This window comes from Bactrocera oleae, chromosome 2 (assembly GCF_042242935.1).
Source record: "Bactrocera oleae isolate idBacOlea1 chromosome 2, idBacOlea1, whole genome shotgun sequence".
Lineage (NCBI taxonomy): Eukaryota > Metazoa > Arthropoda > Insecta > Diptera > Tephritidae > Bactrocera > Bactrocera oleae.
Window position 1 is genome coordinate 78,921,096 of NC_091536.1, and position 17,560 is coordinate 78,938,655.

Consider the following 17,560-nt stretch of genomic DNA (forward strand, 5'->3'; position numbering starts at 1 on the left):
TAATATATATTATATATATATATAAATACACATAAACGCATACCTATAATCGTTTTTAAACTAAATTCGATAAATAAAATATATATCTGAAATAATTATGTGGCAGTGCGCCCCAATCCCTCCTTGCCTGCGATCGTTCAACTCGCAAAAAGCAAAAAGTGTGGACAAAAGTCATTGCTTGTGCGGGGCAAGAAGAAGCAAGCATCAGCGTACGTGTACTCATGAATGTATGTGTGATTATCACATTTGTGTAAATACGCATAAATAAAGGAATATGCAATAAACCCAAACATATGAACATATTCTCCTGATATATTTTAATTATATCAGGAAGTAAAAAATGCTATTAAAGTAATTGAATTATGATATGCTTAGATTCCAATTAATAAAATAAAAAAATTAAATACAATTTTAATTTTATGTATTTTACGATTCGAACGTATATGCTCGTATTCGGAATGAGCTTAACTCCTTCGCGCTTACGACCTAAGCCACCACAAAAGTGGAAACGTGGCCGCTTAGCCACCGTTTTATTATTATCATTTGTTTAATAAGTATATTGCTTACGCAACGCACATACATAAGTTAGAAAACTAGCTTATTAAATGTTTATTTTATTATGAATTCTGGGGTTTTTACCGGTAATACAGATTTTTAATTCAAAAGGTTTTTCATAATTATAAATTTGTCATATCATAGAAATTGAAAACATAAATCTAAATAGGTATGCGCAACGATTTTTCATATAGGAATATTCGTTGTGTCTATTTATAGCATTTCGCATATTGTGTGGTGTATTTTTCTTTTTCGAAGTTATATTTTTCGATGTTCCTTCATGTGGAATTACAAATTAGTACTCAAAAAGTTTTCATTTAACATTTGCTCCTTCTCTACTCATTTACATTCTCTGGTCTAAGTGTGATTTCACTTTGGGGGACTTTTTCATAAACCTTCTAAATTGATCATCTCTGCACCCCTCGGTCGGTTGACGCGAGAAGTGTAATTGTTGTAGTTATTATTATTCAAAAATATACTAAAAATTAAAAAGACTTAATTTAGTAATTTATCGTTTTCTTTCACTATTATTAAAAAGTTAATAATAACAATTCAAACGAATGTCACAATTTCACGAGTCTGTTCACAAATTGATGCTTATAACAAATTCCAAATCTCTATTAATCCACGTACAAATAAACTTAAGTGGCTTCTAGCGCTTAATTAAATTTATAAATTTAAAAATAAGCAACAACAAAGCGCAGATTCACTTCTATGCAATACACACATAATGACACACTTCTATAAAATCTCTCAATAAACCATAAGTGGTGGCTTGACCTGCACCAATGTCAGCGCTACAACAATGCCGGCAGCAAATGCACTTTGTGGCATACACCGACGCCTCATCGCTTGCAATCGAAGCAGAGCTTTGTTGATGAATAAGTCACAGCTAGTTGCTCAAGCACACTGCAGCACTTCAGCGTTCTGCTTATCTGAAATTAAAATTATTTGCATAAATTGCTCGACATCTCGTGTCTTATCGGTGCACAATAATAAATACACAATAAAACAAAAACAAAGTGGCTAACCCCAAAGTGACGAGTAAGCGCCACTAAGGTTGAAGAAGCTGTTGCAGCCGGTGCAACGGTAGAATGGTAGAATGATGGGCACACATAAATACACCGAGTGCCTGTCATGAGTGGCACTTGTGCTTGCCACACAGTAAATTTTGTGCAGATAATTGTGCGCCGATGCACTTAACCGATGGCCCAGAGCAGCAAACTGTGGTCGATGGCGGGCGTCAGGGCCGAGATGCAGGGAGCGCGTCCCCAGCATGTTTCGTTAATCTTTGGCGTGCTAGGAAGCAAATAGATGTGCAGACGTGACCAACGAGGAGAAGGAGAAAGTGCGTGGGGCATGCCACGAATGCCTGGCAAGGCATCGATGTCACTGTGGCAATGTTGACACTGGGCGGCAATGACAGTGACAGTGGCACTAACTGTGGATACTGTCGACAAACAAGCGGTGCAGTCGTTGAGACACACGCATACACATATGTTATACACTTACGCAGTTAGATAAACATAAATGCGAGTATGCAAATGGAGTCCAGCTCGGTTGCAAGGGATTACGTTTTAATCATATGCGACATTTAAGGGCACCGGCCAGTCCGTCCTTCGGTGTGGCACAATTGAGCGACTAACCGCCTCAAGTGACAACGCATGCACACACACTCATTTAAGGAGCAGAATGTTGTAAGTACATATGTGTGTGTGTTATATGCGTGTTATGCGCATGTTAACATTGTGAGCACGCATGTGAACAAGTGTTGGGATTGTGTGTTTGCATTTCCGTGCATCTTATTATGCGGCTCCTTGTACATCTGCGTTAGTGTGTGTGTGTGTATGTGCATTTGGAACCATGAAGCAAATTAAGCGTTTAATAAGTTGCCAGCGGCTCACACGCACAATCGACATTCAGATATAATTGGCACCCGGAGGCGAAAGTGTTGCTGACACAATTTGAAGACGATCGGGCAATCAGTTCGGCAGTCGCTCCCGAAATTTAGTACTGCAATTTAATGCTACCTAGTTGATGTGTGTTTGTATGAAAGTAATTTAATTTTGATATTGTCTAAATTAACTGTAAACACCATATACAAACATATATGTATGTAATTTATAGGTATATGTATGTTTATGTTTTGATTTGCAAGCAGATTGTGTATCACCAGAGAATGTAAATGAGTAGAGAAGGAGCAAATGTTAGCAGTACTAAAATGTTAATTACGATGGAGGAACATCGAAAACGCGCCAGTTGGAAAATAAAATTTCACCACAACTATCAGGGTACGAAACGAACTACACCACTCTATAAGCAAAATGTATACACATACATATGCACAGATGTTCTTTGATATGCGCATAAACAAAACTTTAAATAATAAAAACGAAAGAAATTGACTTCTGACAGGAAAATATTAATAATCAGGGAAATAATATTAAAATAGAATTCAAATATCATTTCATAAAAAAGGGTTATAAAAATAAAAAATAGTATAATATATAAAAATATGATAGGATTTGAACTTAGGCAAAACATTTCATTGCAATAAGGAAGTGTGCTATACAAGCAGCACCACAGATCATATTAGAACATATTTGTCTAATCTGTGAACTCAAACAGCTATTGTTGTTTACTTGCTTCAATGTTTATATGTCTATATGTGAATATTCTTGAAATTGCCTTCCTTCATTCGCATGTCCATATATATTTGCATATATGTACACATATGTACATATGTATGTACCTCAATATGTCTTTCGCAAAAAATCAAACATTCGCGCAAGTGACAAAAAAACGTAGACGCACCATCATCGGCCAATAATATTCAAGCGAACTCGCGGCATATTTTCTAAGTATTTCATATTACAACGACAACAAATTCATTCATAAGGAACGTGCGCTGCTTCAAAGCAAAGTGCGTTCGTTCATAACTCTGCGCCGCGCTATTTTTTCTGTGCGCCTGGTAAACCACATTTGGTTTTCATATAGAATTCCTACCGCAAATGCGCGAAAATAAAAATGAATGAAATTGAATTTGAATGTCTTCAGTAAAATTGAAGAATCAGCAAAATTTCAATTTTACAATTTGTATCACTGAAAATCCTACCATCCCCCTCGCGTTTGTATGTTGCCCACAAGCTGCTTCCTCACAACATTTGCTAAAAATCAGAAATTGAAGAATTTGTCTGATGTTCACTTCAAAAAGGAGAATTGGCAACATGACCTCTTAGCGAATTTAAATAATATTTATATTTTTGCATATTATGCACTATTTATGGCATTAAATTACAAAATTTATATTAAATTTCCATTCATATGAAATCATTAACTACTTCTATATATTCTAAGCACAGTCCATATAGTACTTTTATATGTTTATTTATTATCATTATTTCATAGTTTGTCGATTTAGCCCATTTATCCAAATACGACGCTATGAAAATGCAGCCCAATCGGTAATCGCAATATTTCAAAAGAGCATAAGTCAATTTTCAACAGGAAAGCCCTGCAAAAAGGACAAACGAGACAACATAGCCGATCGACATTGTCGTAAAATTGTCGATTGAAACAAATTTTGTCAACTCCGCCACGATGCGCAAAATTCGGCGTCAATATGTATGCGAGCTCATATGTATATATGTATGTTTGTCGTCATTTGGTTACTTTCAACAACACAATGTCTGCGCGAACTCGCCGTTATTTCGTTGGCTTGCCACTATACACAGAGGCGTTCTAACTGAGGACTCTTAGTATATTATTATGTTGCTTAATTTGTATTGAAAAATACTGATGCATTTATGAATTATTTTCGTACTATAATATATATTATATATATATATAAATACACATAAACGCATACCTATAATCGTTTTTAAACTAAATTCGATAAATAAAATATATATCTGAAATAATTATGTGGCAGTGCGCCCCAATCCCTCCTTGCCTGCGATCGTTCAACTCGCAAAAAGCAAAAAGTGTGGACAAAAGTCATTGCTTGTGCGGGGCAAGAAGAAGCAAGCATCAGCGTACGTGTACTCATGAATGTATGTGTGATTATCACATTTGTGTAAATACGCATAAATAAAGGAATATGCAATAAACCCAAACATATGAACATATTCTCCTGATATATTTTAATTATATCAGGAAGTAAAAAATGCTATTAAAGTAATTGAATTATGATATGCTTAGATTCCAATTAATAAAATAAAAAAATTAAATACAATTTTAATTTTATGTATTTTACGATTCGAACGTATATGCTCGTATTCGGAATGAGCTTAACTCCTTCGCGCTTACGACCTAAGCCACCACAAAAGTGGAAACGTGGCCGCTTAGCCACCGTTTTATTATTATCATTTGTTTAATAAGTATATTGCTTACGCAACGCACATACATAAGTTAGAAAACTAGCTTATTAAATGTTTATTTTATTATGAATTCTGGGGTTTTTACCGGTAATACAGATTTTTAATTCAAAAGGTTTTTCATAATTATAAATTTGTCATATCATAGAAATTGAAAACATAAATCTAAATAGGTATGCGCAACGATTTTTCATATAGGAATATTCGTTGTGTCTATTTATAGCATTTCGCATATTGTGTGGTGTATTTTTCTTTTTCGAAGTTATATTTTTCGATGTTCCTTCATGTGGAATTACAAATTAGTACTCAAAAAGTTTTCATTTAACATTTGCTCCTTCTCTACTCATTTACATTCTCTGGTCTAAGTGTGATTTCACTTTGGGGGACTTTTTCATAAACCTTCTAAATTGATCATCTCTGCACCCCTCGGTCGGTTGACGCGAGAAGTGTAATTGTTGTAGTTATTATTATTCAAAAATATACTAAAAATTAAAAAGACTTAATTTAGTAATTTATCGTTTTCTTTCACTATTATTAAAAAGTTAATAATAACAATTCAAACGAATGTCACAATTTCACGAGTCTGTTCACAAATTGATGCTTATAACAAATTCCAAATCTCTATTAATCCACGTACAAATAAACTTAAGTGGCTTCTAGCGCTTAATTAAATTTATAAATTTAAAAATAAGCAACAACAAAGCGCAGATTCACTTCTATGCAATACACACATAATGACACACTTCTATAAAATCTCTCAATAAACCATAAGTGGTGGCTTGACCTGCACCAATGTCAGCGCTACAACAATGCCGGCAGCAAATGCACTTTGTGGCATACACCGACGCCTCATCGCTTGCAATCGAAGCAGAGCTTTGTTGATGAATAAGTCACAGCTAGTTGCTCAAGCACACTGCAGCACTTCAGCGTTCTGCTTATCTGAAATTAAAATTATTTGCATAAATTGCTCGACATCTCGTGTCTTATCGGTGCACAATAATAAATACACAATAAAACAAAAACAAAGTGGCTAACCCCAAAGTGACGAGTAAGCGCCACTAAGGTTGAAGAAGCTGTTGCAGCCGGTGCAACGGTAGAATGGTAGAATGATGGGCACACATAAATACACCGAGTGCCTGTCATGAGTGGCACTTGTGCTTGCCACACAGTAAATTTTGTGCAGATAATTGTGCGCCGATGCACTTAACCGATGGCCCAGAGCAGCAAACTGTGGTCGATGGCGGGCGTCAGGGCCGAGATGCAGGGAGCGCGTCCCCAGCATGTTTCGTTAATCTTTGGCGTGCTAGGAAGCAAATAGATGTGCAGACGTGACCAACGAGGAGAAGGAGAAAGTGCGTGGGGCATGCCACGAATGCCTGGCAAGGCATCGATGTCACTGTGGCAATGTTGACACTGGGCGGCAATGACAGTGACAGTGGCACTAACTGTGGATACTGTCGACAAACAAGCGGTGCAGTCGTTGAGACACACGCATACACATATGTTATACACTTACGCAGTTAGATAAACATAAATGCGAGTATGCAAATGGAGTCCAGCTCGGTTGCAAGGGATTACGTTTTAATCATATGCGACATTTAAGGGCACCGGCCAGTCCGTCCTTCGGTGTGGCACAATTGAGCGACTAACCGCCTCAAGTGACAACGCATGCACACACACTCATTTAAGGAGCAGAATGTTGTAAGTACATATGTGTGTGTGTTATATGCGTGTTATGCGCATGTTAACATTGTGAGCACGCATGTGAACAAGTGTTGGGATTGTGTGTTTGCATTTCCGTGCATCTTATTATGCGGCTCCTTGTACATCTGCGTTAGTGTGTGTGTGTGTATGTGCATTTGGAACCATGAAGCAAATTAAGCGTTTAATAAGTTGCCAGCGGCTCACACGCACAATCGACATTCAGATATAATTGGCACCCGGAGGCGAAAGTGTTGCTGACACAATTTGAAGACGATCGGGCAATCAGTTCGGCAGTCGCTCCCGAAATTTAGTACTGCAATTTAATGCTACCTAGTTGATGTGTGTTTGTATGAAAGTAATTTAATTTTGATATTGTCTAAATTAACTGTAAACACCATATACAAACATATATGTATGTAATTTATAGGTATATGTATGTTTATGTTTTGATTTGCAAGCAGATTGTGTATCACCAGAGAATGTAAATGAGTAGAGAAGGAGCAAATGTTAGCAGTACTAAAATGTTAATTACGATGGAGGAACATCGAAAACGCGCCAGTTGGAAAATAAAATTTCACCACAACTATCAGGGTACGAAACGAACTACACCACTCTATAAGCAAAATGTATACACATACATATGCACAGATGTTCTTTGATATGCGCATAAACAAAACTTTAAATAATAAAAACGAAAGAAATTGACTTCTGACAGGAAAATATTAATAATCAGGGAAATAATATTAAAATAGAATTCAAATATCATTTCATAAAAAAGGGTTATAAAAATAAAAAATAGTATAATATATAAAAATATGATAGGATTTGAACTTAGGCAAAACATTTCATTGCAATAAGGAAGTGTGCTATACAAGCAGCACCACAGATCATATTAGAACATATTTGTCTAATCTGTGAACTCAAACAGCTATTGTTGTTTACTTGCTTCAATGTTTATATGTCTATATGTGAATATTCTTGAAATTGCCTTCCTTCATTCGCATGTCCATATATATTTGCATATATGTACACATATGTACATATGTATGTACCTCAATATGTCTTTCGCAAAAAATCAAACATTCGCGCAAGTGACAAAAAAACGTAGACGCACCATCATCGGCCAATAATATTCAAGCGAACTCGCGGCATATTTTCTAAGTATTTCATATTACAACGACAACAAATTCATTCATAAGGAACGTGCGCTGCTTCAAAGCAAAGTGCGTTCGTTCATAACTCTGCGCCGCGCTATTTTTTCTGTGCGCCTGGTAAACCACATTTGGTTTTCATATAGAATTCCTACCGCAAATGCGCGAAAATAAAAATGAATGAAATTGAATTTGAATGTCTTCAGTAAAATTGAAGAATCAGCAAAATTTCAATTTTACAATTTGTATCACTGAAAATCCTACCATCCCCCTCGCGTTTGTATGTTGCCCACAAGCTGCTTCCTCACAACATTTGCTAAAAATCAGAAATTGAAGAATTTGTCTGATGTTCACTTCAAAAAGGAGAATTGGCAACATGACCTCTTAGCGAATTTAAATAATATTTATATTTTTGCATATTATGCACTATTTATGGCATTAAATTACAAAATTTATATTAAATTTCCATTCATATGAAATCATTAACTACTTCTATATATTCTAAGCACAGTCCATATAGTACTTTTATATGTTTATTTATTATCATTATTTCATAGTTTGTCGATTTAGCCCATTTATCCAAATACGACGCTATGAAAATGCAGCCCAATCGGTAATCGCAATATTTCAAAAGAGCATAAGTCAATTTTCAACAGGAAAGCCCTGCAAAAAGGACAAACGAGACAACATAGCCGATCGACATTGTCGTAAAATTGTCGATTGAAACAAATTTTGTCAACTCCGCCACGATGCGCAAAATTCGGCGTCAATATGTATGCGAGCTCATATGTATATATGTATGTTTGTCGTCATTTGGTTACTTTCAACAACACAATGTCTGCGCGAACTCGCCGTTATTTCGTTGGCTTGCCACTATACACAGAGGCGTTCTAACTGAGGACTCTTAGTATATTATTATGTTGCTTAATTTGTATTGAAAAATACTGATGCATTTATGAATTATTTTCGTACTATAATATATATTATATATATATATAAATACACATAAACGCATACCTATAATCGTTTTTAAACTAAATTCGATAAATAAAATATATATCTGAAATAATTATGTGGCAGTGCGCCCCAATCCCTCCTTGCCTGCGATCGTTCAACTCGCAAAAAGCAAAAAGTGTGGACAAAAGTCATTGCTTGTGCGGGGCAAGAAGAAGCAAGCATCAGCGTACGTGTACTCATGAATGTATGTGTGATTATCACATTTGTGTAAATACGCATAAATAAAGGAATATGCAATAAACCCAAACATATGAACATATTCTCCTGATATATTTTAATTATATCAGGAAGTAAAAAATGCTATTAAAGTAATTGAATTATGATATGCTTAGATTCCAATTAATAAAATAAAAAAATTAAATACAATTTTAATTTTATGTATTTTACGATTCGAACGTATATGCTCGTATTCGGAATGAGCTTAACTCCTTCGCGCTTACGACCTAAGCCACCACAAAAGTGGAAACGTGGCCGCTTAGCCACCGTTTTATTATTATCATTTGTTTAATAAGTATATTGCTTACGCAACGCACATACATAAGTTAGAAAACTAGCTTATTAAATGTTTATTTTATTATGAATTCTGGGGTTTTTACCGGTAATACAGATTTTTAATTCAAAAGGTTTTTCATAATTATAAATTTGTCATATCATAGAAATTGAAAACATAAATCTAAATAGGTATGCGCAACGATTTTTCATATAGGAATATTCGTTGTGTCTATTTATAGCATTTCGCATATTGTGTGGTGTATTTTTCTTTTTCGAAGTTATATTTTTCGATGTTCCTTCATGTGGAATTACAAATTAGTACTCAAAAAGTTTTCATTTAACATTTGCTCCTTCTCTACTCATTTACATTCTCTGGTATCACCTATTACAATCTAATTGCGCTGTAATTGAGGTTTTCAGTTTTGAAGTGTTTAGATCGAATTTCCACTCTAAAACCTCCTACTACTTTAAAAATTATGGTTTTAGCTTGAAATTTGTAAACTATAATATATATAAATAAATACCTGAAAGGGAAAGTGGTTGAGATTTAGTGGAATTTTCAAGCAAGTGTACGGATATAAGCCGACATTTTTGCTGTGATCTAGACTTAAAACATGGATTAACCAGTCTTTGGCGTAAAAATTAAGTGTAGCAGATGAACTAGCCAGAACAGGCACCATCCTACAACTAGTTTCTGGTAAATAGGGCATATATTGTAAATGCTTCTGGCTACTAGATACTTAATCGACAAACATGTCATAAACATAACAGTCTCAGTGAAATCAGTCCCTGACTAGCTCAACAAGCAGACAAACGTGGCATGAATGGACTATGAGCGGCCCATGCCGAATGTTAAAATTCAAATGGAATGATATAAGAACTCTAGTAGGAGGAGTACTAACAGGCTACTGTCTAATAGGCAGACATGCAAGTAGACTTGGAACTCCAAATAACGACTATTAAAGAAACTGTCAGGAGGTAGAAGAGGAGGACTCCATATTAAACATCTTCAATGCGATTGCACGGCTCTATATAAGAAAAGAATCGCAGCCATCGGTCGAGGGTTTCTTGACGACGTCTTGGAGGTTACACGGAGAAAACTTGTCTTACTGATGAATGTTCATCAGAAGTACGGGGTGGTACAGAGAGGAGGAAATAGAGTGAGGGGACCTTGGTCCTGGCGGTATCACAATGGGCCTTATAAAGGCCTAGGTGTGTCGAGAGACAGCCACTCTACCTACCTACCTACCTAGGGATAAAAAAAAATGTAAAGTGATTTATACCAAGCTGCCCGAACGGACAGACTGATCTCAGTATTTTATGCTATTAGCAGGCATAATACAATTTATCAATAGTCAGGGGAAACACATACCAAACATTCTGGTATTGAGTTTTCTATCGCAGTCTTAATTGATGTATATTTATCAATTGTGAAGTAAGTCGATGGAGTACGGTAAGGTATATGGAAAGCATGATTGTGGTACCATATTGCTCCTTTTCAAAATTAATTCAGGGTACCGCGTGATGGCTACGAAATCTTATTAAAAAGTAAGCGATACCACCTCCATAGTCCATTCTTTAAATACGTTGTTTTTATGGTGGAGTATCTATACCCTGGTTTGGGGAAAGCGAAAGTTAATTGCAAACGAAGTCATTTAACGGTTTTCGGATCATAGGAGAGTAATGATAGATGAGCTGGTTATATCGGGAATGCAAATGGGTAGCTAGGGTTTTGTGCATTCAGGACATACACGAACATATTTATGTATATATAAATATTCAACTTTCTAAACTAAAGATTCTTGTAGAAATTTTAGATACTTCGGTAAGTTGAACCATTTTATATTAAGTAATTCGTTAAAACATATAATTTTAACGAAACTAAGGATTTTGTTAATAAGAAGCGAACACTCCTAATATCTAGTATTGCATTTTCTTGACAACGGACATTGCTCTGTGTTTCATGTGGCAACTCTTATTCTTAATACCGTTTACGATATTAAAGCCCAAATCAGCTGCTTTTGACAGCCGGTAAATATTTTGTAAATGTTTTTTAGTACCAGTGATATTTGCATTTATATTTATTGAAAATATTTAAATATATTTATTTTTGTATACATTTTATTTTTTAATAATGTCGAATATAGTGCAGTATATTATTGTGCGTAGTGATCTGCGTTCCAGCTTGGGGTGGCCATTGGGCGCAGTGATAGCGCAATGCTGCCATGCGACAGGTAAAGGAGTTATCCTAAATTTCCAATGCTTTCCAATTATAGCCAGCTTACAAGTTGCTGAATCTAGTTTTCAGTTCTTTTCGGATAATAGTAAATTGATTTTTGTATTACAGCTGCCATAACGCATTTGTATGCTGATGATGAGGACACCATTTCTTATTTAAAGGACTTAGATAGTATGCATAAAGTGGTGTTGGAGGTGAGTGCTTCACATATTCCTATTATATTGTATTCGTTTATTGTTGTATTGTTTACATAGGCTAAAGATGAAGCAGCGTTAATGAAGATGTCTGAGAAACTAAAGACAAATGAAATTAAACATAAGCTATGGATAGAACAGCCAGAAAATATTCCAACGTGCATAGCAATAAAACCCTATGTTAAAGACAATGTGCATAAGTTTGTTAAAAATCTAAAATTGCTCAAAGAATAAATATGAAAACGTAACGGTGGAGTGACGAACTGGTTGTTGTAATTAATATTTATATTCGCTGTATCTAACAAAATAGCAAACATATGATATGAGATTCTTTCTATAACACTAGCTAACTATCGCTAGCTAGCCAAGTTTCTTCTGGAAAAGCGTTTTTTAACCCAAAAACTAGCAGAAGAGGGCACAAGCTGAGAACGTAAAAAGCTAAGAGAGTTAAGGTACAGACCTATTATTATTTACGGATTCTATTTCTTAATAATTAAAATTCTCAAATTATTTTGGAATACGATCGAGTTAACACTCCTTGGCCGGGTTCGTTCCGCTACGTAGACGCGGGAGTCGTAGGAATGGTCTAGATTACCAAATTAAAGTCTTAAGTTTAGGTTAGAGTCATCTGCATCCAAGGTACTTTTAATTTATCAACATTTCTAAAAGACGTCGCGAAATGATGTATGTACTGGTTTACAATAAAATAAAGTTAATAAAGTTAATCAAGAAAATTTGCTTTTTAAATAATTATGACTTATTTTCCATCGGTACAATGACCTAACAACCTATCAACCTATTTCAAGAAATGAAAGTTATGCGATCATTTGGGGTTTGTTATATATATTTAAACAGTAAATATTTCGAATATTAAAAATATTAATTACATTAAAAAAGTGTTGTCAAAACAATTAAAAACTACGAATGAACAATACAAGTAAATACAAGTTTGTTTCCTTATACATATGCGAATTAATGCAGTATATTTACGTATATAAATGAATCTATTGTAACTGTATATAAATAGCTGCTTTAGCATTAAATGTCATCATAATCGAAATGATAATAATTGTTTTTATGAAATTTTTCGTCATTTCTTAAATATTCGCTGTATTCGTACATTCTTTTTTAACGTTTGTTATTGGTGGTAATTGTGTAATATAAATTTGTGTATATATTTATAAACAATATACATGAATAAATAGCACCCGTTTTCGGAGTGATTTGGTTCATACAATAATTATGTAATATTATTCTAATTGTGTTAATTCGTTACGGCACTGTTTCTTTCTACTCTAAATATAATGCACATTACTTATATTAATATTGTTCTCTTAAATTATATATAAAATGTTTTCAACTGTCATCGGTATAAATAAGAAACTAACATTTATATATGTATGTGTATGAGTGTAGTTGCTCGGTAGTAATTTTAGAGATTCGGCTCGACATCGCTTAAAGCTGCACTTTTGTTGACATTTACAGAATAGTTTCAATATCGTTTTTCGATATTATGATCAGCTGCAAATAACGGTTTTGTGCATTCTAATTTCGTGCAGGTCTCTGAATCGCATTCAGTTCTTCTTTTAACCACTGCTGCCAATTTTCCTAGAAAATGTATTGTATAAAAGAGCAATTAGTTTTCGACAATTGAAATTATTTTTGTTCAAATACAAAAAAAAAAAAATTATAATAACGGAAAATTTAATTAAATTAAGAGCTAATGTTTAAGAGATCGAAAGAAAAAATTCTGACAACGAAATTAAATCGTGAAAAATAAAAATAGTGAATTGAAAGTATTAAAAAATAATACAAGCCAAATAAAATAATTTAAAAATTAATTATCTACAGTTTTTTTTTTAAATTGTATTTACGTTTTTCAAAGTAAGGAGAATCCGCAACCAAAAATAATTGATTTTGAAACCGTGGTTCACAACACTTAAGCCATAACCAAATAAAATACTATATTAGCACTTAGAGTTAGATTTACAAATATAAAACAAATGTGTGGATAAATTATAATTATTCAAAAATTCATACAAAAGCGTTGGGCAACTAGTATGTAGAAAGAACTAAATTAAGTTAAAACTATATAATTTAGTATATTAGCATTTTTAATAAGCACACTAAGCAAAACAATGTCATTTATATTAATTTAGCAGCAAAGCTGTACTGGGTGCCAGTTTTAGTTTTGGTTATTACAAAGTGCTTGTTTCTTCGTGATTTTTAATCATCTCTTGAATCATTGCTTCAAGTTCTGGTTTTAGTCATTATTGTGCAGATTCTCTGCATATTCATCGTATTCCTCTTCAGCCTCATTCTGCTCATCTTCCTCCTCCTCCGCCTCGTAGTCGCTGGTGTTGCTCTCAGGCGCCGTCACATCGGGCAGGTAGTCTTTGTGCACGGGTGTGGAGATAACCGGCTCCTAGAGATGAGTTAGATTAGTGTGCATATGTGAGTGTGTGTGAGGCTTTACTAGTAAAAGTGCAAATATAATAGCTAATTACTGTTAAGTTAGCTATGTGTTACGGTTGGTCTGCTATATTACTAAACATGCAACGTTTGCGCTTTGTTAATGCTAAGAAATCCGTGAAAATTTTGAAAACCAACACCAACACAAGAAAACCTATATTTTCTATGTTATTTTGAATTGTAATAAATATACATATATTATATTTTAAATATTATTGTCCACTTCATGCTAACCTTGGGTGGTCGCCAACCACAACCCGGCAGTGGCAGGCCATCAGAGCCCAGCGGGCAGGGCGCGTCCAGTCCCGGTACACCCTGCTCGCCCTTGTCGCCGCGATCACCTTTGCGTCCACGTTTGCCCGGCGGTCCGGCATCGCCACGCGAACCCTTCTCGCCACGTGGTCCCTCCTGGCCGGGTATGCCATCGGTGCCCTGTTTTTATTAGCGCCAGTTATCCCAAAAACAGTTGTGATTTGGCATACACACAGAGTTAGAAATACCAATACAGTTACACATTGAGACACGTTCATACACGTACGGGGGAAAGGGAGTCAATAGCAAGTCAAACAACGGTTTAACGTTTTACAGTTGATTATATGTAGGTATGTGTACGGTTATGTTATTGTATTTTCCAATACACGGGTACGTTTTTGTTGTTGTTGTACAAAGTGCAAATGCAACAGAAGTAAGAAAAAATAAATAGATTGGGAAATATGTAGTGTGTGCTAAAACATTAAGTATAGATGTAAGTGGCAAATAAAAATGATTTGAAGTAAATATGTGTAAATATTTGCACGAAGCTGTCTTGTGCCCTTTAGCATGCAGTTTTAAGTGATAAATAAAATTAACAAAGAAAACAAATAATACAAACATACACCATTTAGAAGTACTAATATTCTTGTAGTTTAACCGTTATGATCATTTCTTTTACTCACCGGTAAACCAGGATCGCCGCGTTCACCTTTGTGTCCAGTTTCGCCCTGAGCGCCCTGAAAGCGGAAGGTTGTCATTATTAATACATGTAATAAAGCTTTTATTTGAATTTACCTTCATGCCATCTAAACCTGGTGGACCCTGTTAGGTTTGAAGACAAGAAAGCAAATATTATTTTTTAACAGAAGAGATATAACAGAAATTATTATATATTTTGTGGAAATATATATAAAACGATACTAATTGTTTATTTACAAATATATTTATGGTTATTTTATTATTATTATTTTATAAAAATAATGCTGTCGCGTGGTTTTGGATTTACAATCAATACATTGTACCGATACTGGTGTCAAATATTATATAATATAAAATTTCTCTTAATTCACGAATTTAAGTGTTTTATAATTTAGTTAAGTGTTGCTGTTTTAATCGAAATGCCGTTATTCCATTACGAAATCCAAATAAAATTTGCGATCAATAATTAAACTAAAATGTTTTATTCCTGAAGACACTTATGAGTGTTATGAATAATAAAACAAGAAAAAAAAGTTTACCTCGGTTGCACCGAAGCTAGAATACCCTTCACAAATACAAAAGATTCCTTACAAGAACTTTGATCGTTAAGTTTGCATGGCAGCTAAATGCTAAAGTGACTCGATCTGAACAATTTTTTCGGATATTGCACCGTTACCTTGGATAATAACCCATACTTAATTTAGTAATGATATAACGTCAAAAGAAAAAATATAATGGTTCGATATCAGCCATTCCGACAAATGAGCTTCTTCGTGCGAAAAGGACGGATCCAAAATTTCACATCGATATCTCAAAACTGAAAGTTCGTATATATACAGACAGACGGACATGGTTTAATCGACTAAGCGCGTCGCACTGATCATTTACATATATACTTTATAGGATCTCTAACGATTCCTTTCGGGTGATACAAACTTCGTGGCAAACTTAATATACACTATTCAGGGTATAAACAATAAGTCACCTTAATAAAAGATACTTAAAAACTGTGCTCAAGACTTTTAGGTATGTTTGCCCTATAAAACCAGAAAAAACGATAACTTCGGCTGTATCGAAGCTATTATACCTTTTGCAGGTCCATTCCTTATTGCATAAAATGATATAAAAAATCTTTATCTTGATTTTGATCGATCAATTTGTATTGTAGCTATATGCTATAGTGGTCCGATCTGAACAATATATTCGGAGATTGTAGTGCTATCTTGGATAAAAATGTATATTAAATTTCGTGCGGACACCTAGTCAAATATAAAAGTTTTCCATACAAACACTTTTGATCGATCATCTATTATATATGCTATAGTGGTGCGGTATTGACGGTTCCGATAACTGATCAGCTACTTGGGGAGAAAATTACGTGTGCAAAATTCAAAAATAAAGGAACTAGTGGTGTATATACGAACGGATATAGCTAAGTCGACTTAGCTCGTCACACTTATCATAATATACTATGTACAGGGTATCAAAACAAACGATTTATTTTAAACTAATAAAAAAATTCAGTTTTTGTTTCAAATTAAAAAATTTAAACTGCTTAATTATTTTTTTTTTTGCAGATTATATAATATAAACCACAAAATCAACGTTATATTTTAACAGTTTAATTTTTTTTTTTCAAATTAAATCCAAAACCAGTCGTTTTTTTCTCCAGTTTAATTGACTAATTTATATGTGTGTGTGTTACCGGTTAATACTTTTACCCACTCCATGCAGTAGCAATAAAAAGAGTTAGTTGATTATTTGTAAAAAACTCAGTATTTCCATTCTTTGTTTTATTATATTTGCAAATGCACAAAAAAAATATTGGAAAATGTTCACATTAAATATCATAAAACACTTTCACATTTCGTGTTTAGCATAATTTGCATTCATTTATATATATATTATATATATGTATGCATATATATGTACTTCTGCTTTGTTAGTAGATGTTTTTAGTTATTATTTGCTGAAATGTGTTTATGTATTTGTATATCGAATGCTTTGTTTGCGCAAAATAATTGAAAAAAAGAAGTCTGCAAAATGCAATACAAACATACTGCAATGGCGATTTTTAACTCGTTTTTGGCTTTTCAATTGATTTGTAAACATTTATGCGTTGCACAAGCATGGCATGGCGTTTTAATTATATGCTTTTGATATTGTTATCTCTGTTAATTGTAGATATTTATGCATAAATCGACATTTAGAAATACAAATTACACTGCTACACACAAACATTAGTTTACCATTTTAAATATATGTATAATTAATTATGTATAATTGCAGAAAATAAAGATACTTGTTAACAATATACAATATTTATAGGTTTTGCTTGCATGTTGTTATTAAATTTACTGTTATATATTTTTCTGTTTATATTTATTTATTTTTTGTTTTTTGTTTTTT

At 34.0% G+C, this 17,560-nt stretch overlaps 2 protein-coding genes across 16 annotated transcripts in view; one reads left to right on the forward strand and one right to left on the reverse strand.

Moving 5' to 3' along the window:
* Window positions 1-11,332: 11,332 nt before the first annotated feature.
* Window positions 11,333-11,991, forward strand: LOC106614564 (putative peptidyl-tRNA hydrolase PTRHD1). The gene is made up of 3 exons (XM_014230356.3): window positions 11,333-11,529; window positions 11,643-11,728; window positions 11,789-11,991. The coding sequence occupies exons 1-3, from the start codon at window positions 11,430-11,432 to the stop codon at window positions 11,960-11,962; spliced, it is 360 nt and encodes a 119-aa protein (XP_014085831.2). The 5' UTR covers window positions 11,333-11,429; the 3' UTR covers window positions 11,963-11,991.
* A 566-nt stretch (window positions 11,992-12,557) lies between these two features.
* Window positions 12,558-17,560, reverse strand: part of LOC106614530 (collagen alpha chain CG42342) — a 175,302-nt gene continuing 170,299 nt past the window's right edge. For 9 of the 15 annotated variants that reach the window (XM_070105766.1, XM_036369737.2, XM_036369733.2 and 6 more), the window contains 5 exons: window positions 15,248-15,274; window positions 15,136-15,189; window positions 14,435-14,632; window positions 13,603-14,153; window positions 12,558-13,336 (listed from right to left, as the gene is read on the reverse strand). In XM_070105766.1, the coding sequence (XP_069961867.1) occupies window positions 13,992-14,153; window positions 14,435-14,632; window positions 15,136-15,189; window positions 15,248-15,274 (441 nt within the window). In that variant the 3' untranslated portion in view covers window positions 12,558-13,336; window positions 13,603-13,991. The remainder of the gene's footprint in view (window positions 13,337-13,602; window positions 14,154-14,434; window positions 14,633-15,135; window positions 15,190-15,247; window positions 15,275-17,560) is intronic. The other 6 variants (XM_036369794.2, XM_036369785.2, XM_036369743.2 and 3 more) reach the window with 4 other exon arrangements.

What these genes read in the sequence shown, in the direction of transcription:
- LOC106614564 (XM_014230356.3), top strand. Translation starts at nt 11,430, where the DNA reads ATGTCGAATATAGTGCAGTATATTATTGTGCGTAGTGATCTGCGTTCC. An exon ending in GCAATGCTGCCATGCGACAG is followed by an intron (nt 11,530 to 11,642) that starts GTAAAGGAGTTA and finishes TTTGTATTACAG; the next exon opens with CTGCCATAACGCATTTGTAT. An exon ending in TGCATAAAGTGGTGTTGGAG is followed by an intron (nt 11,729 to 11,788) that starts GTGAGTGCTTCA and finishes TTGTTTACATAG; the next exon opens with GCTAAAGATGAAGCAGCGTT.